The sequence below is a fragment of the Protopterus annectens genome, chromosome 13.part0 (genome assembly GCF_019279795.1).
Source record: "Protopterus annectens isolate FY-2018-M chromosome 13.part0, PAN1.0, whole genome shotgun sequence".
Lineage (NCBI taxonomy): Eukaryota > Metazoa > Chordata > Ceratodontiformes > Protopteridae > Protopterus > Protopterus annectens.
In genome coordinates, this window is record NC_056747.1 from 1,171,519,026 (window position 1) to 1,171,539,251 (window position 20,226).

General features: G+C 42.9%; 1 protein-coding gene across 1 annotated transcript in view; it reads right to left on the reverse strand.

Moving 5' to 3' along the window:
• The window catches only part of RAB34 (RAB34, member RAS oncogene family), a gene marked incomplete in the record, with an annotated part of 431,068 nt that overhangs the window by 153,569 nt on the left and 257,273 nt on the right, over positions 1-20,226 (reverse strand). Inside the window, 1 exon segment of the mRNA XM_044055175.1 lies at positions 11,752-11,803. Coding sequence (XP_043911110.1) covers positions 11,752-11,803 — 52 coding nt within the window.

Genomic DNA, 20,226 nt, shown 5'->3' on the forward strand with positions numbered 1-20,226 from the left:
AGGAGAAATATCAAGTCTGGTTAATCTCCCACACAACACATACTTCTTGACCATTAAAAAAAAAAAACATCTTGATCAAGTACAGAGGCAGCACTAGCTATTGCTGAAACTATCAGATAAAGTAATGTGTTGTCAATTTATTTTTACAGTTCTGTTTCACAGCAGTACAGTGGAACAGCACATACAGACACTCCTGCCATGAAGGAGGCTCTGCTGCTACTCAGGATACAGACAAAATCCAGTACAGTTCTAAAATCGGTAATACAGCTCTGTTATATCCTAAGGAGAAAACTCTGCAAAGGGATACTAAAGGGAAAAAAGGGAAAACACCTCTATTACTAAGTCCGAGATGAAACTATGCCTGCCTGCTTAACTTTGTATCACTTTCTTACCCCACTAAAATCAGCAGACAAGCTGTGAAATAGTGCAATATTTTTTTCTGCTTTAATATAACATGACTATTAGGACATAACTTCCTCAGCAAGTTTTGTAAGTATAAGCAAGGGTGAGCCAGTATTACCACCACTGAGACCTTCCAGTGGTGGCAAATAAGTTACGATAAATCAAACCAGGAAGCTAAAGATGTCATGCTCTATCATGTGAAAAATACAAGTTCCTACTTCAAAAATGAATCCAGTTGCTGACTCACCCTTCCTGCATGTGAAGAAGCAGGTTAATTGTTGTACAGGTACATAACATGGTATATGATCCTATGATGAGCACAAGCTGATGACTCCTGGTCACCACTATGCTAAAACAGATTGCTGATTTTGTCTCAAACGCATCAGGGCATACGCTTCAGAAAACAGCAGTGCAAAACTGCAGACAGTACAAAAAAAATCAGACGGCATATATGCCTTGAAATATAAAAATTGCAGGTCTTTCCTCCAGGTGAGGATAGGAGTCACCTGAAAGCAATGGCATACTACTGCAACACATGAGAGTAATGTATTGGTAAGGTACATAGTGAGTCAAATAAAATGTTAAAACAAGCTTTTTCTAACAGTCCCAATGATGTTTCTGACTTTCTGGGTGCCCAGCTGAAAGTAAAAGATCTCTATGCATTAATGAGTAGAGCATAAAACAAACAGAAAAATCCCTACGGTTGCCATTATGATACCCCACTGTGATGTCTCAATCTCGTCACACAGGGGGAATTACTTGATTAGGTTTGCAGGGGGGGGGGGGGTCAGGTTGTCTCCTAGTGTCAGAGATCATGGAGTGACACCAGCAGAGACCAATAGTCTACTGCCTACAGACCACAAAAATTTAAATTAAAACAAAATAAAGAGGTAGAGAACCGCTGACACCAGTGTTGAGTAGTGGCACAAGTACATTTTGCTTGGCAATCCACTGGAAACTAACAGAGGTGATCATCATGACAATCAAAATACTTCTCTTTATTGAGTGGCCAATGCTGGCTTGCTCATCCTGGGAATTAGGGCACACTACCTGGCAGCTGTATGGCACTGTACCAGTGTCCTTGATATCCTTACTGGCACTAGATGTGAGCTGGTTGAGCCCAGGGGTGGCTGAAGTGGACACAGTAAACCAGTGAATGAAGACAGGAGCTAATGCAGCTGATGGTCAGCTGCATGGAAATAGCAAGGGGTGAAGATATGTACCTCTGCTGATCTACAATATCAAACCTTTACTTTGTTTTTTTTTGTTTTTTTTTTTTTCAATTATCTGGCAAGATTTGTTATAAAAGTTCAATACATCTGTTTTTTTTTTGCTCACATTTTATTATTTAGGTTGTGTTCTTATCTTATTTTATTCATTTATTTTTGCTCACCTTTTATTAAACATGCAATGCTTTTTCCACTTGTTAACTGTAATTAACATTGTTTACTGTTTATTGTTTTTGTCTGTGTGGTCCAGGTCATGGCTGAAAATGGCCCATGAGCCAGTTCACTTACATATTTACTAAGGCAAATAAATACACACATAAATTTACTGATTCAATTAAGGACAGCTATAATCAGTATATCTGAAATGTATTCACATATCCAAGTATCACAAGTAACCATCCCCCACTGCAGTTTGTCAGCCTGGTCCTAGAACATCTTGCAAGAGTTGAAGTTGTGATTTCTGACACTGCAAAAAAGAGGTTGCTTATCCTTGGGGTAAGACATTTTAGTCAATGAACCCTTCCCATAAATGTGTTGCATGCAGTTTCTTGGTTATGTAAAACAACAGAGATGTCTGGACCACCACGCTGTAGTAAAAACAAGTTTTAATGAAATGAGTAAAACAGTACAACAAAGTAAGTGCTTTCAGGTTGTGAACCCTTCTTCAGACATTACATACACTCAGTAAAACTGAACTTTTAAAATACCCATTAAGCAATCATAGTTTAATACTGTACCCTCCTCCTTTTCATGGTGGGCTTAATCGGGATGACAGCATTCATACCTGGAAATCTATCCGCACCCAGTTCAATGATCCACCTAGTTTCATTATATTCAGTTTCATTAGTCAGATCACCCTCTCTTCTAGACAGTTTGGTGATCTGTAATACCATAAAATTAAAAGAATGGTCCTTATTCAACTTCACATGTTGAAATAAAAGCATTATGTACATTACCATTTCTCACAGCTGACATAGGTTCATAGGTTCATACTAGGCTATCTGCCCTAGGGCATTTATAAGCCTAGCCAGAATGTGTTTGGCTTTCGCCACCCATTTCAAATTTATTTTGCTATGCCCTTTTTCAAGGTTAGTATACTGTGCCCCTGTCTAACAGTGACACAGAAGTGATACCCGGGGTAAACCTACGATCTCCCATCCACTCAAGATTCCTCTTGAAGAGCGTCAATGAGGGACTCTGCCTAACCTGGAGTGGGATTTTATTCCAGAGTGATGAAGGGAGCCTCTGGGTTATGAATCTGTCCCTCCAGCATGTCCTATTTATTTCAGTGCTGAGGTTCAAGTCTCTCGAGCGCGTAGCTCGATGGGATTTGGATTTTCTGAGGTGCAGCATGTCCATTAATTGGACATGGCTTTATACGTCAGGCACAGATCGCCTCTGAACAGGCGGTATGCCACTGAGTAGAGCTGGAGTTTCTTTAACCGGGCAGCATATGGCATCTGATTGAGCCCTTTGATCCTCTTGGTGAGGTACTTTTGGGGTCTTTCCAGTTGCTGCAGGTGTCTGGTAAGGTACATCCCAAAAGGGGCATTGTACTCAATTATGGGCCTGATGAGGGATGAGTAAAGAGGCGATGACCTCCCCTGATCTAGATGTGAATCCCTTCATGATTAGGTGGGCTATATAAAATGTTTTTCTAACCACTTTGGCCACGTGGTTATCAAATGAGAGATTGCTATCAACTTGGGTCGCCAGGTCCCTAATTACTTCTTCTGTACTTAATGGATTACCACCTATGTGGTAATTTGTGGACACTTTGTTTTTGCCAAAGGGGATGACTATACACTTTTTGGCATTTAGCTTGAGGCCATGGCTCTGGCACCAGTTGTCTGTTTCTATGAGGCCCTTTTGGAGGATGCTTGTGTCGGCTGGAGTCTCGATTATGGCGCCCAGTTTGCAGTCATCTGCGAACTTGGTCAGCCACAGTCCTTCCATGTTGGCCTGTACCTCCGAGAAATATATACCGAACAAGGGAGGTCCCAGGACTGAGCCTTGTGGGACACCACTTGTAACTGGTTTGGAGTCTGACATGGCTCCAGCAATTCTAACCATGTGGGTTCTGTCCTTGAGCCAGTTTGCAATCCATCTAGTGACATAGGGGTTTATATTTAAGCTGGTGAGCTTCTCTATAATGCCCGAGTGGCGTACTGTATCGAAGGCTTTTGCGAGGTCCAGGTAGGCTGTGTGGACCACCTTCCCCTCGTCAATGGCCTTGGTGACCGTTTCAAAGAAATCAACCAGGTTTAAGAGGCAGAATCTGCCCTTAAAGCCGAACTGGGTAGGATCCAGTGTCTGTAGGTCCCCAATATCTTTATTTATGAGGTCCATGATGATCCTTTCCATAGCTTTGCAGACCAAGCTAGTCAGGCTTATGGGGCGATAGTTTCCAGGATCCGTTGAGGCACCACCTTTATGGAGAGGGACCACTGTTGCTGTATGTCACTCTTTGGGCACATATCCTGTAGTAAGGCTGAGACTGAACAGTAGTTTTATGTTTGGGTTTAGCTCTTCTTGGAGTTTTCATTGGTTTTTTTTTTGGGGGGGGCGGCCCAGCCCGGGGACACCCGGGTTTTCCTTTTGGTCCCCAATTTGGAATTTGGGCTGTTTTTTTGTTTTGGCCCTTTGGAAGGGAAAGGGGGCGGCCTTCTTTTACCCTGAAAGCAATTTTTGGGGGAAAAAGTTTTTTTTTTTAAAGGGGGGCCCCGCACCCCCTGCTGGGATAGATATGTACCTCTGCTGATCTGCAATATCAAACCTTTACTTTGTTTTTTTTTTGTTTGTTTGTTTGTTTTTCAATTTTCTGGCAAGATTTGTTATAAAAGTTCAATACATCTGTATTTTTTTTGCTCACATATTTTATTATTTAGGTTGTGTTCTTATCTTATTTTATTCATTTATTTTTGCTCACCTTTTATTAAACATGCAATGCTTTTTCCACTTGTTAACTGTAATTAACATTGTTTACTGTTTATTGTTTTTGTCTGTGTGGTCCAGGTCATGGCTGAAAATGGCCCATGAGCCAGTTCACTTACATATTTACTAAGGCAAATAAATACACACATAAATTTACTGATTCAATTAAGGACAGCTATAATAAATATATCTGAAATGTATTCACATATCCAAGTATCACAAGTAACCATCCCCCACTGCAGTTTGTCAGCCTGGTCCTAGAACATCTTGCAAGAGTTGAAGTTGTGATTTCTGACACTGCAAAAAAGAGGTTGCTTATCCTTGGGGTAAGACATTTTAGTCAATGAACCCTTCCCATAAATTTGTTGCATGCAGTTTCTTGGTTATGTAAAACAACAGAGATGTCTGGACCACCACGCTGTAGTAAAAACAAGTTTTAATGAAATGAGTAAAAAGTACAGTTTTGTACCTACCATAAATGTAGATGTTCGAGGGCTATTACAGCTGCAGTAATCACATATGGGTTTTCAGCCGGCGAAGCGGTCCTCGGTCCGAATTCCAAAGTCTTGGTCCGTGGGTTGTTGTCAGCGTACTCTTCTGGCGTCAGGAAGGCTAGAGTATAAAAGACACAGCCGACGCCATTTTCTTCAGTCTTTCTTGCCCAGATGTCAGGTGCCCCAAAAGGAAGGCAATACATAAATAAGTCTAATACACAAAAGTAAGCAAATAAAACATAGCAGGATAACCCAGTCAGCAGGTATGAATAGTTATGCAGACCCCAAGGTCTTACCAAGTGGGGAAGGAGGGTGGGAAACCTGTACTGCAGCTGTAATAGCCCTCGAACATCTACATTTATGGTAGGTACAAAACTGTACTATGTTCATCGTGCATTACAGCTGCAGTAATCACATATGGGTAGAATCCCAAAGCTATGCATAGGGTGGTAGGTACTATACGGAACTGGGTTGAGCTAGAATGCCCTGCAAAACTGCAGTGGCAAAGCCTGCTCTTGTTCTGGAGTATAAGGGCAGATGGTAGTGTTTTGTGAAGGTATGTACAGAACTCCAAGTGGCTGCCTCCAAGATATCTTTTAGTAGGCACTCCTCTGAGGAAGGCTGTGGAGGTGGCTGTGGCCCTAGTGGAGTGGGGTCTGATACCAGTAGGAACAAGCTTTCCATGAAAGGAATAACAAAAGCGTATGCAGTGACCAATCCACTTGGAAATGGTCTGTTTAGTAACAGGTTTCCCTTGACCCCCCACAGCATAGGAAACGAGGAGTTGATCTGATTTTCTGAAGGGTTTGGTTCTGTCCAAGTAATAACGTAGCTTCCTATGGATGTCTAAAGAGTGAAGCAGCCTTTCCCTTTTGTTTTGAGGGGTTAGGGGCAGAAGGTAGGAAGGTGTATGGCCTGGTTTAAGGCTACCCTAGATACCACCTTGGCATAAAGGAAGGGGTTGGTATCAAGGGAAACGCTGTCCTCATGGAATATCAGGAATGGCTGTACCGCCATGAGGCCCTGTAACTCAGATACTCTTCGAGCTGAAGTGATGGCCAGGAGAAAAGCTGTTTTCAGGACAAATATTGTAATTCTGTTGAAGCAGCTGGTTCAAAGGGAGGTAATGTCAATTTTCCAGTACATAGTTAAGGTCCCAAGCTGGCACTGGCTGTTTCCTTGGAGGTCTTATGTTCTTAGCCACTCTGAGGAACTGTCGTAGGAGTGGGTGTGAGAATAAAGGAGGATCCATGTTGAATTCTGCAGAGATTGCTGAGGCATGTATTTTGATTGAGGAAAATGAAAGTCCATTGCTCAAAAGTTCAGCTAGGTACTGTAAAATCTGAGGTAGGTTCAATTTTCTAGGGTCCTGCCTGGTTTTCATTCCAACAACAAAACAGCTTCCATTTTGGCGGAGTAAGCTTTTCTAGTGGATGGTCTTCTGGCCTCCAAAATGACATCCTGCACTTCTTTGGAGAGTAGTGTCTGATGTGATGTTAAGGAATTTTCCATGCAGCGAGACTGAGAGTTTTCAGCTGACTGTGAAGGGTTTTGAAATTGTTCTCGTCAGCAGTAGAGGTGTTAGAGGTAGGGGCCACGGCCGGAGTGTGTGTTAGGCTCCTCAGGAGTGGATACCAGTGTTGTCTCGCCAGTCCGAGCAATCAGTATCATCTCGGCTTGTCTGTTCTTACTTTCAAAAGTACCTTGGGCAGTAGAGGTAGTGGTGGGAATGCATAAACTGACCAAGTTGTCCATGTGAAGGAAAAGGCGTCCACTTTCCAGGCCTTTGGGTGGAAGGTCCTTGAGCAAAACCTTCTTAATTGATGATTTTTGTGGGAGGCAAAAAGATCTATATCTGGCCTTCCCACGCTTGAACAATCTCTGTAAATACGATGTGGATGTAGTTTCCATTCGTGAGGGTCTGTCATATGCCTGCTCAGAGTGTCTGCCAGTGTGTTTTCCATTCCTGGCAGGTACTGTGCCTGAAGTTCTATCTGTCTTTCCAGAGCTAGGTTCCAAAGAGTCATGGTTAGTCTGCACAAGGGGTATGAATGAGTCCCTCCTTGTTTGTTTATGTACCACATTACTGTGGTGTTGTCTGTTCTTATGAGCAATTGTCCTGGATGCAGGAATTCTCTGAACGCTGAGATTGCATTTATTACTGCCAGCATTTCTTTTTGATTGATGTGAAGGTGCTTTTCTTTTTGGGGCCATCTGCCCTGAATGCACCTGTCCTTCATGTGCGCTCCCCAGGCGTAATCTGAAGCGTCTGTGGTTATGACTTGTGTAGCTTGAGGCTTGCAGAATGGGAGGCCTGTGTTTACTTGGCATGCTTGGGCCCACCATATGAATTCCTTTTGAAGATAGAGAATTATTGGAATCTCCGCTTCCAAGCTGTGACTGTGTTGAGACCATAGATTTTTAGGTACCATTGAAGTTTCCTCATGTGCAGCTTTAGCATGGGATAAGAAGAATGCAAGATGCCATGAATCCCAAAGCCTGCAGGATTTTTCCTTGCAGTAAGCCTGGTACTTTTGCAAGTATTTTGAAGTAATGAGATAGTTGCCCTTGTTTTTCTTGTGTAAGGTAAGCCATCTGGTTTGTGTCCAAGCTGGCGCCCAGGAAGGTTATTTTCTGAGAGGGTGTTAGCTTTGATTTCTCCTTGTTGATGGTGTATCCCAGAGAAAGCAGTAAGCGTGTCACATATGCCAGGTGTTTCATAAGCAAGTGTTTGCTGTCCGCTTGGATCAGGCAGTCGTCCAGATAAGGGTAAATTTGTATCCCTTGAAGTCTGCAGTATGCAATCACTGTTGCCAGGCACTTGGTGAATACTCTGAAGCAGTAGATAAGCCAAAGGGCAATGCAGAGAATTGATAGTGTTTTGAACCTGCAAGAAATCTGAGGTATCTTCTGCAACTTTGTCTGATTGGGACATGCAGGTATGCCTCCTTGAGGTCCAATGTTACCAGCCAAAACCCCTTGCCCAGCATGGGAAGGAGTTGCTGTAATGTGAGCATCTTGAATTTTGGCACGAGAAGAAATGTGGGTCTCCAGTCGCTTCCTTTTCTTGGCACCAGAAAAAGCCTTGAATAAAAACCTTGTGCTTGTTGGTGCGTAGGTACCTTTTGTATAGCCCTCATGTTTAGGAGCTTTGCAATTTGTAGTTGTGCCTCTACCCTTTGATTTTGTGGTAGGTTTGGCATGCCTCTCATTTTTGGAAGAGTGTGAAAATGGAATTTGTAGCCTCTGTTTATTATGTCCAGAATCCATTTGTCTGTTGTGACAATATGCCAATTGTTTGCAAATAGTGCCAGTTTCCCTCCCAAAGGTGCTGCCAGTTGAATTTAGCTTGGCATGGAAATGAGGGAGTCATTGAGTCTGCTTCCTGTACTGCTGTGCACTGTCGTCACCACCTCTTGGTGCTGGTGATTGCCATTGTCTGCCTCTATAGGACCCTTGGGCTTGTCCTCTGCCTCTTCCGCGTCTGTATCTGCCTCTTTGGGGTTTGTCAGTGGTTGGAAAGGACCAGTTTTTTGAAGGCCAATTTCTGCTGAACCGTGGTGGCTGAACCTGTAAGAAAGCTTTGACAGTTTGCATAGATTTTGCTTTTTCTTCCATTTTACGTAATATATCCTCAGCGTTAGCACCAAAAAGAACATCCTTATGTAAAGGTGCATCCAGAATTTTTGCTTTCACATGGTCTGGCAGATTTTGTTCCCTTAGCCATGCATGTCTGCGAATGACTGATCCGGTAGCGGCCGATCTGCTGGAGGCCTCTAAGGCATCATAACCACATTGTAAGGTGTCCTTACCCACTTGTTCAGCACTATGCATCATATCCTGCAACTCTTTTAAATCTGGTTGTTCAGGCTGTGACATTTTGGTCTTTAATTGTGATAACAGGAATTGTTGATATTTAATCATATGAAACTGGCAGTTTAAGGCCCTCATGGCTAGGGTGGCCGAGGTATAAACCTTCTTACCCCACCTTTCTAGAGTTCTTGATTCCCTTTCCGCAGGGAGTGGATTCTTGGCCGTGGAGGCCTTAATTCCTTTAGGGCCTTGAGAAATAGTTTCAGGGTCTGCATTATGGCCTTTGTAGAGGAACTGATGAGAATTAGGTACTCTGTAATACCTATCCGGCTTAACTGGTGCAGGAGGCAGAGAATCAGGATTAAGGCAGGCCTCCGAGTATACATCATCCAATACTTCCAAAACAGGAGGAATAGCCAGAGGTCTGTGCTGAGGTAACCAGAGAAACTCCCTAAGCCTTTTCTTGGAGTCTGAAAGTCTTGGCCTTCCCAGTGGAAGTGTTCTCTCAAGGAGTGTAGGTTTCAAAAGAAAAATCTTCAGGGGGATACAGAAGGAATAGACTGCTCTGCATCCGAATCCTCGAAAGGGGAATAAGAGTGTTCTTCAGCATCAGAATGTTCTGATAAAATGGATTCTTGGTCAGAATTAGGAGAATCCTCCTCTACTCTGGGTCTCTTGTCCGGAGGGGCCTGGGAGCCTCTGATAAGAGTGATAAGGTCCTCAGCCATTTTAAGCATGTGCTTCTTAGGCGTGGGCCCAGGTGTTGGGCCTTGTGTAGCAGGCCTAGTATGTTGCTTGGCTGTTTTGGATTTAGTGAAGGCCTTGATAGAAAGATGATGAAGGCCTAAATACACCATGGGTGGATGTAGATCTATCCACATTGGTAGGCTCGACATAAGCAGGGGCTTCGGGTTGTAGTCTGGGAAAGGGCCAAGAACCAGCGGTCTCGGTACAGAAGACCCGCCAGGGAGTGTCGCCGGTAGTCAGGGACTGCAAAGGCGTCTCACTGAGAACCGGACCACGTGGAGCCTGCTTGGTGTGGTCGGTGGAGACCGCGTCCTCGTCTGGCGGTCCTTTTATGCTTTTTAGACATAGCGGTAGTGGAGTATCCAACGACATTTTATAATTAAACGCTTACCAAAAAGTGCTGGGGCTTAACTCCGCCCGACGCTTGATAGTCGCGTTTATTGAAGGTAGCACAAAGCGACAGCCCGAGACGTCGTGGTCTGGGCCCAAACAAGGTATGCAAAGGGAATGGAAATCCTTATGCGGTATTTGCTTCCCACAAGAAATACAATTATTAACTTTTTCTGACATCGGTCTGAGGCAAGAAAAAATTCCCCAACGGGGTACTTAGCTTTAATGAAGACTTCGGTTCCAAAATTTTTCGTAATTCAGGAGCTGGCCGACCGGCACTTGCGAACTGCTTCTGCTTCGGGCACCGCGTGGCAAAAAAGACTGAAGAAAATGGCGTCGGCTGTGTCTTTTATACTCTAGCCTTCCTGACGTCAGAAGAGTACGCGACAACAACCGATGCCGGACCAAGACTTTGGAATTCGGCCGACCGAGGGACCGCCTGCCGGCTGAAAACCCATATGTGATTACTGCAGCTGTAATGCACGATGAACATCAGTACAACAAAGTAAGTGCTTTCAGGTTGTGAACCCTTCCTCAGACATTACATACACTCAGTAAAACTGAACTTTTAAAATACCCATTAAGCAATCATAGTTTAATACTGTACCCTCCTCCTTTTCAAGGTGGGCTTAATCGGGATGACAGCATTCATACCTGGAAATCTATCCGCACCCAGTTCAATGATCCATCTAGTTTCATTATATTCAGTTTCATTAGTCAGATCACCCTCTCTTCTAGACAGTTTGGTGATCTGTAATACCATAAAATTAAAAGAATGGTCCTTATTCAACTTCACATGTTGAAATAAAAGCATTATGTACATTACCATTTCTCACGGCTGACATATGTTGTAATATCCTTTCTTTTAGCTTACAGTTAGTTTTACCGACATAGAATGAATATCATACTGTGCACTCAGCTAAATAAGTAACATTTCTGGTATGAGAATCAGCATATTCCTTCAAGGAATATTGCTTACCTGACACTGGATGCCTAAACACATTATCACCTCTAATATATTGACAGGCTTTACAGTGTCTACAGGGAAATGTACCCTGTCGTCCTGTCAGATATTGGGTGTCCCTATGTTCATCATTGCATAACACATCCTTCAAATTTTTAACAAGTTTAAAACAAAACAGGGGATGCTCAGTTAATATCTCCCCCAGTTTATCATCTGTTAACAGTATCTTCCAGTTCTGCCGAATATCACACATCTTTTATGTTATTACTATACCTCAAATTTATGTTATTACTATACCTCAAATTTATTCAAAGTGTTTGAATTTGTGCCGTATTGATCTGTGTAACATCACTGGCAGCATTAATGCACACGCGCACACACACATTTTATATATATATATATATATATATATATATATATATATATATATATATATATATATATATATATATATATATATACACACATATATATATATATATATATATATATATATATATATATATATATACACACATATATACACACACACACACACACACACACACACACACACACACACACACACACATACACAGACATATATTTATAAACAGGACTGTTTTTTTCTGTTTTATGATGAAAAAAGTTTTATACCTTTGATGAGACTGCCATGAGTTTCTACAGGAAGTTAGAGAGCTATTCACAAGAAAGGCAAAACAAAAGCATTCTGTAACTCACAGAAATGAAACGCTAGACATACCCAAAGGTTAGGAAGCCAGATTAAGTCTTCACTTACTTTGTATGCTGTAGGGAGGCCACATCGTTTACATCAAATACAATTATAATTGCTGAAATACAAAGAAAAAGAAGTGCATGAAAATGAAAGTTTCGGCTATATAATTTTAAGCCAAGGCACACTGTGCCTAGATGGCTTCTGAATTTTTCTTTCAAACAATGAAGATATGACAAATCTAATCTACCCATGAAACTCAAGATAACACATTTTTTCATATAATTTACAGAAAGTAAACCAAGGAACAGAAGGTAAGGAAGAGGAAAAGGAGGAATCATGCAAAAATAAAGTTCTACTTACAGACCTATTCTGTGTGAAACTTGTGAAAACAAGGAATATGACAGTCCAGAAGTACTTACCTTACACAGATATGCAGCTAAGATTATGCAAGTAGTGTAGTAGTAAATCTTCAAAGGACTTTCCTGATTACAAAATATTTAATAACCTATATTCACTCAGGCATTAGGAACCCTTGAAGAGATTTTTATTGTATATTCAGATAAAAGCATGCAAGAAAATGCATCCTGATACAAAAGTGTACATTTACCCCTATCCTTTCATAGGTATGCCCCACAAAAGGCTGCCTGTCCCCAATAACTTTAAGACGGATCAATAATAAAAATAAAAAAAAACATCCAAAAAGGGTTAAAGGATAGTAGAGGGTGCAGAGGTTAAGGTTCTAACCATTAGTTCCTGCGCTACAGCCTTTCTTTGTCTACTGTATGACTGAGCAAGTCACTGAAACCTGACATTGCTACTGGGTCACTTCTGAACAGGGACTTTTGTGTCCAGAGGGCCTGCCTGGTTAGCAAGTAGGATCCATGTACACATCTCTCTCTATAAATTAATTATGTATCTATGTAGAGAAGGGTAGATATAGAAATGGTTGGACTGTCGAATAGCAGTTTGACATTGTGTTTGGGTAGGTAAAGTGACCAAATTCATTCTTTGCATTTTTCATCAAAAAGCATTATGTACAGCAAGTGGGTTAGAGTGGGAATTTGTGTAAGTGTTTGTTGGTTAGGGTTGCAATTAGGGCTAGGTAAGGGAGTGGATTTAAGAGGGGTGTGTGTGTGTGTGTGTGTGTGTGTGTGTGTGTGTGTGTGTGTGTGTGTGTGCATGAGAGATGGAGAAAGAGGTTGCTAGTTCGGGTTAGATCAAAGGCTAGTTAAGGGATAGACCTGGTGGTGCATGTATGTGAGTTTTTGAGGGTTAGAGTAAGGGTTTGGTACAAGGATAGGGGTTTAGGGTTGACACTCATGAGTAATGTGATGGAGGGGCAAAGCCAGTAAATCAAAACTGAAGTTTTACTGCCTATCGTCAAGCAGTTTCTGTGTTACTCAACCATTTTAGGTATACTGCGGTGGTGGTGCTGGGGTAGCGTTGTCGCCTCACAGTTAGACGTTGCCCATTCGATTCTCAGAGCGTCTTCTGTGTAGCGACATGTGTTGTGTCAATGGGCAATCCTTCGTTGAAGGTTGTGCGTTAGGCCTGGCAAGCCAGTATTTAAAATCTACTGCCAATCATTAGTGGACTGGAGTTCCACTGTGGCGACCCCTAACCGGGAAAAGCTGAAAGACACAAACAGGTATGCTGGCATCAAACATCAACCATAAGACAGTTCCACTACACATTTTACTGTCTTCCATATCCCCCTTTCTACATTTTCCTTTTTTATCTGCTCTCTTCCTCTAGAAAGTACAGTTTTGTACCTACCATAAATGTAGATGTTCGAGTGTATACCCTGCTGCAGTCATCACACTTGGGTTATCCTGCCATCAAGCGGTCCCGCAGTCGGCCCGAATTCCAAAGTCTTGGTCCGGCGTCGGTTGCTGTCGCTTCTTCCCTGACATCAGTGCGCCAAGGGTATATAAGAGGCATCCAACGCCATTTTCTTCAGTTTTTCTTGCCCCAGATGTCAGGTGCCCCTAATAGGTAGGCAAAATATATATATATATATATATATATATATATATATATATATATATATATATATATATATACATATACATATACATATACATATATATATATATATATGTATATATTTAAACATATAGCTATATAAAAATAAAACAAAAACCCATAGGCACAAGCAAATACACCACAGAGGTAGTATAGGATAGAGTGGTAGAGATAAGTTCAGCTAGTTCAGGGGGGATGGAGGGAGGGTAACCTGGACTGCAGCAGGGTATACACTCGAACATCTACATTTATGGTAGGTACAAAACTGTACTATGTTCATCGTGTTACCCTGCTGCAGTCATCACACTTGGATAGAATCCCAAAGCTAAGGATGGGTGGAGGAGTCAAACAGGGTTAGAGGAGGCTAGAAGGCCCTGCAAAACTGCAGTGACGAAGCCAGCTCTAGTCTTAGAGTAAAGTGGTAAGTGGTAATGTTTGGTGAAGGTGTGTACTGAACTCCAAGTTGCAGCTTCCAGAATATCCTTGGTTGGCACCCCCCTGAGGTAAGGCTGTAGATGTAGCTGCTGCCCTGGTAGAGTGGGGCTTTATGCTAGCAGGAACTGGTTTTCCATGGTGGGTGTAGCAAAAACGTATGCAATGTCCTATCCATTTGGAAATGGTCTGTTTAGAGATAGCCTTTCCTTGTGATGCTGTAGCATAGGATACAAAAAGCTGGTCAGATTTTCTGAAAACCTTAGTTTTATCCAAGTAGTAACGTAGCTGTCTGTGAATGTCCAAGGAATGTAGGAGTCTTTCTCCTTTGTTCTGTAGATTTGGAAAGAAGGTGGGTAAATGGATGGTTTGATTTAGAGCCACACTGGATACCACCTTAGGCATAAAGGAGGGGTTAGTTCGTAGAGAAACTCTGTCTTGATGAAAAATGAGGAAAGGCTCTACTGCCATTAGTGCCTGAAGCTCTGAAACTCTTCTTGCTGAAGTAATTGCTAGCAGCAGGGCAGTCTTCCTTGATATAAACTTTAAGTCAGCTGAGAAAGCTGGCTCAAAAGGAGGTAGCGTAAGTTTTTCCAGAACAAAGTTGAGGTCCCAAGTAGGTGTTGGTGCTCTCCTGGGAGGCCTAATGTTTTTGGCCCCTCTGAGAAACTGCCTTAGGAGTGGATGTGAAAATAAGGGAGGATCCGTGTTGTAGTGAGCTGAAATAGCTGAGGCATGGATTTTAACAGATGAAAAAGAAAGCCCTTTGTGTAACATCTCAGTTAAATATTGCAGAATCTGAGGTATGTCAGGCTGAAGGGTATTTTGGCCTTTAGCTTGGTTCCAGGCGCAAAACGTTTTCCATTTGTCTGAGTAGGCTTTCCTGGTGCTGGGCCTCCTGGCCTCCAGAATAACATCCATAACAGCTTGTGAGAGAGGAGCTGGCTGGTTGCTTAGGTGATTTGCCATGCAGCCAAGTTTAAGGTTTTGAGCTGGCTGTGTAGAATCTGATTGTCTTGCTGTGCGAGCAGATGGGTAATTTGTGGTAGAATCCATGGTGGGCCCTGGGCCATATTCCTTAATAGTGGGTACCAGTGCTGGCGTGGCCAGTCTGGGGCAATGAGTATCATTCGGGGTCTCTCCATCCTGACTTTCAGCAGCACCTTTGTGAGAAGGGGTAATGGAGGAAAGACATATACTGTCAGCATTTTCCGACTGAATGAGAGTGCGTCCACTTTCCAAGCTTGATGGTGAAAAGTCCTTGTGCAAAATTTTGTTAGCGGATAGTTTTGGGGGCTGGCAAACAGGTCTATGTCTGGGAGCCCCCATTTTTGAGTTATCATTGTAAATACTTGTGGATCCAGTTTCTACTCGTGGGGATCCCTGATGTTTCTGCTTAGGTCGTCTGCCAATGTGTTCTTTTTTCCTGGCAGGAATTGAGCTTGTAATTGAATTTGGTAAGCCAGTGCTGTGTTCCACAAGGTCATTGCTCGCCTGCATAGAGGGTAGGAGTGTGTACCCCCTTGCTTGTTTATGTACCACATTACTGTGGTGTTGTCTGTCCTTATGATAAGCTGTCCTGGATGTAAGAGGTCCTTGAAAGCTGTCACAGCATTTTGTACAGCTAGCATTTCTTTTTGATTGATGTGCAGATTCCTTTGATCTGCAGTCCATATGCCTTGAATGCACCGTCCTGCCATGTGTGCCCCCCAGGCATAGTCCGATGCATCTGTTGTGATAGTTTGCCTGGCTGGGGGTAAAGTGAAAGGCTGACCCTTGTTGGGGTGACATGCCTGTGACCACCATAGAAACTCCTGTTGAAGGCAGGGAATGAGAGGTATCGTTGTTTCCAAGCTGTGGCTGTGTTGAGTCCATACGCTTTTTAGGTACCATTGTAATTTCCTCATATGCAGTTTTGCAAATGGTATTAGAAGCATGCAAGATGCCATGAAGCCCAAGGCCTGCAGAATTTTTCTTGGAGGGAGTTGGGTCTTTGTTGCCATTGTTCTGAAGTATTGAGTTAATTGTAGTTGTTTGTCTGGCGTCAGATAAGCCATCTGGGCCGTTGTATTCAAGCTGGCACCCAAGAATGTCATATTTTGTGAGGGCACCAGTTTTGATTTCTTTTCATTTACTGTGTACCCTAGGCAACTTAGAAGATGTTTTACAAAAGCCAGCTGTTGTAAGAGAATGTCCTTGCTTTCTGTTTGGATGAGGCAGTCGTCCAGGTATGGGTATATCTGAATTCCTCTTTGTCTGCAGTATGCAATTACTGGTGCCAAGCATTTTGTGAAGACCCTGGGTGCAGTAGATAAGTCAAAGGGCAGTGCAGAGAATTGGTAATGGGTTGAGCCTGCAATGAAACGGAGGTATCTTCTGCAATTTTGTCTGATAGGAACGTGCAGGTATGCCTCCTTGAGGTCCAACATTACTAGCCAAGCTTTCTTGCCCAACATGGGAAGAAGCTGCTGTAGTGTAGGCATCTTGAATTTGGGTACTTGCAAGAAGGTGTTTAAAATTGAAAGGTCCAGAATGGGTCTCCAAGCACTGTCCTTTCTGGGGACTAGAAAGAGCCTTGAGTAAAATCCTTGGCTTTGCTCCTGTGTAGGTACCAGTTGAATGGCTCTCATGTCCATGAGAGCTGTAATTTGTTTTTGTGCCACAGCCCATTGATTTTGTGGCAGGTTTGGCATTCCTTTTATCCTTGGCAAGGTGTGGAAATGGAATCTGTATCCTTGTGAGATAATGTCTAGGACCCATTTGTCCTTTGTGATGATGCGCCAGTTGTCTGCAAAAAGTGCTAATTTTCCTCCCAAGGGAGCTGCCAAGAGAGTTTTGCTTGGCAGTTTGAGGTATAAGTCATTGTGTTTGCCTTCTAGTAGTTTGTGGCCTGTCTTCTCCTCCCTTCTGTGTTGCACTGTCCCATTGGCGAGGTTTGTAAGGTATTTGTGCTTGTCCTCTGCCCCTTGGGCACCTGTATTTACCCCTCTGTGGTCTGTCAGAAGCTGGAAAAGACCTATTTTTTGTTGGCCAATTTCTGCTGAAGTGTGGGGGCTGTACTTGTAAGAAATCTTTGACCGTCTGCATAGATTTTGCCTTATCCTCCATTTTCTTTAAAACCTCCTCTGCTTTAACCCCAAATAAGACTGCCTGCTGTAAGGGTGTATCTAGTAACTTTGCTTTAACATGATCAGGCAGAGATTGATCATTTAACCAAGCATGCCTACGTATAACAGACCCAGTAACAGCTGTTCTAGAGGAAGCTTCCAAGGCACCAAAACCACATTGTAAAGTATGTTTGCCCACCTGTTCAGCTGCATGCAACAGATCCTGCATTTCCTTGAATTCAGACTGTTGAGGGTGCGTGACCATCTTTTGTTTTATTTGAGACATTAGGAATTGCTGGTATTTAAGCATGTGAAACTGACAATTTAGTGCTCTCATAGCTAGAGTAGCGGAGGTGTAAACCTTCTTCCCCCACCTATCTAGTGCTCTGGAGTCCCTTTCAGAGGGTACAGGATTTTTAGCCATAGAAGCCTTAGCCCATTTGGGACCCTGGGAGACTGTCTCTGGATCAGCAACAGGGCTTTTGTATAGGAATTTGTGTGAGTCAGGCACTCAATAGTATCTATCTGGTTTGGCTGGAGCAGGAGGCAGAGAATCTGGATTTAGACTAGATTCTAAGAAAACATCATCCACAATGTCTAAATCTGGGGGGATAGCAAGGGGTCTGTGCTGGGGGAGTAAAATAAACTCTCGGAGCCTTTTCTTTGAGTAGGAGTAGTCCTGACCTTCCCAGTGGAAATGTTCCCTCATGGTATGTAAGGTTTCCCCAAAGGAATAATCTTCAGGGGGAGAAGCTGAGGGAATGGAGTCTTCAGCATCAGAATCTTCATAAGGGGGAAAGGAGTAATTCTGTTCCTCAGAGGAGCCTGAGGAAACAGACACTTGATCAGAGGAGGCATAATCCTCCTCTTGTCCAGGCCTTTTGTCGGGCGGGGTTGGGAACCCCTGATCAAAGAAATTAAATCTTCAGCCATTTTAAGCATGTTTCTTAGGCATAGGGTCTTGACCTGGAGACTGAAGAGTAGTCTTTGTTGGTTTTAGAGGAGTCTTAAGCTTAGCATAAGATTTTATGGTGAGAGTAGTCGGTCTGAATACACCTTCAAAAACCGAAGGTGTTTCTACAGCACCGGCTTCTCCTACTGCAATGTCGTCGGTAGGGCCTAAAGAAAATGGCTGCGTCGGCCTAGAACTCTCTGCTGGAGAATCTGAAGTGGTCTGGGGATCCAATTCAGCGGTAGCCAGGGGCTGCGTAGGCGCCTCACTGAATACTGGAGAACCTGCGACCGGCCCAGCCGAGGGCTCGGAGTCTGGCTTGAATCTAGGCTGCCTTTCTTTATCTTTGCGTTTTTTATGCACGCCGGTAGTCGGTTGCTCTGACGGCATAGTGTAATTAAACTTCCTACCGAAGTAGTGTCATGCGAAATCAAAGCGTCGCTTAATAGTTCGCTTATTGAACCTAGCACAAAACCGACAACCAGTGACGTTGTGGTCTGGGCCTAGGCAAGGTATACAAAAAGAATGAATGTCCTTATGAGGTATTTGCTTCCCACAAGAAATGCAATTGTTAACTTTTTCTGACATCGGACTGAGGCAAGAAAAGGTTCCCCAACGGGGTACTTAGCTTTGAAGACTTCGGATTGAAACTCGATTTGAAAATCTCAGGTGTCGGCCGACCGGCACTTGCGAACTGCTTCTGCTTCGGGCACCACGCAGCAAGAAAGACTGAAGAAAATGGCGTTGGATGCCTCTTATATACCCTTGGCGCACTGACGTCAGGGAAGAAGCGACAGCAACTGACGCCGGACCAAGACTTTGGAATTCGGGCCGACTGCGGGACTGTCTGGCGGCAGGATAACCCAAGTGTGATGACTGCAGCAGGGTAACACGATGAACATCAGATGTTTCCTGAAATCTATAACTAGGACATTTTTAACATAGTCTTTTAATTGTCGTCACTGAGCAAGGCCAAATGAATACTAATGACTTCTTCAGGGTAACCCAATAGCTTTTGTCTAGTCAAGTAACTTGCTTAGAATATCACATTTAAGTGGATACCAAGGGACTCAGCCCTACCTCAAAAGGATGAAGCCTATTAGAAGCTCAGAGTTTCAACCATCTGAACTATACTGGCAGAAGTCTCTATCTTTTCATTTCAGTTCAATTCAGTTACTTTCCCTACTGCTTCTGATACTTTTCTATGTTGCGTCCCTCTCACTATAGGTGCCTTAGTCTTGGCTTTTGTCTTTCCCTTCCTTATTCCTCTGCTCTTGTCAGAAGTGTTTCACTTTGACTGGACATCCCACATTTTCCCATCCTCCAATACAGCAAATGGCTAGCTATCATATTCATTATCTTATGTCACACCTCCAGAATTATTTGGCTGATACAGTAATGACATATTTCTATTATTTTTAAATATGGAGTACAGCCAAAGTTTTACTTAAAAATGTATTTGTTCATTGTCAATGCAAATAAAATAATATAAGTCGATAATAACCTGCTCACCAACACTGCATCATGCACATTTCAGACAGTGACAGCAGCAACTTTAGTGAATCCATTCCTGTTTCAGCAATAGACATCCAGTACCAGCAAACACCAGTGTTTACCTACAGTCAGCAAAGCTTCATGGTAGCTGTAATGCAGAGGCCCTTGTCACATCTAAAGTTGAAATGCAGATTTGCAAGTCAAGTACCAATTGGAAACTCTTACATAGTGCTGACTGCACCCTTATCAACATGTGTGTATGTGCACGTGTGTGTGTGCGCGTGTGTGTGTGTGTGTGTGTGTTAGGTGTAGAAAAGAGCTATTAGTACATCATTTTAGTCAACAACTCTGGAGATCTTTTTTTGGTTCTGGAAGAGACACCAGATTGGGGGGGGGGGGTGCCAACTACAAACATGAAACACTACTTGAATGCCATGGATAATAAATTCTAAGAAGTACATTACTTACTACATAATTAGAAGTTATGTACCTACCATAACGTTCCATGTTAGTTGTCTTCTCTCGCCT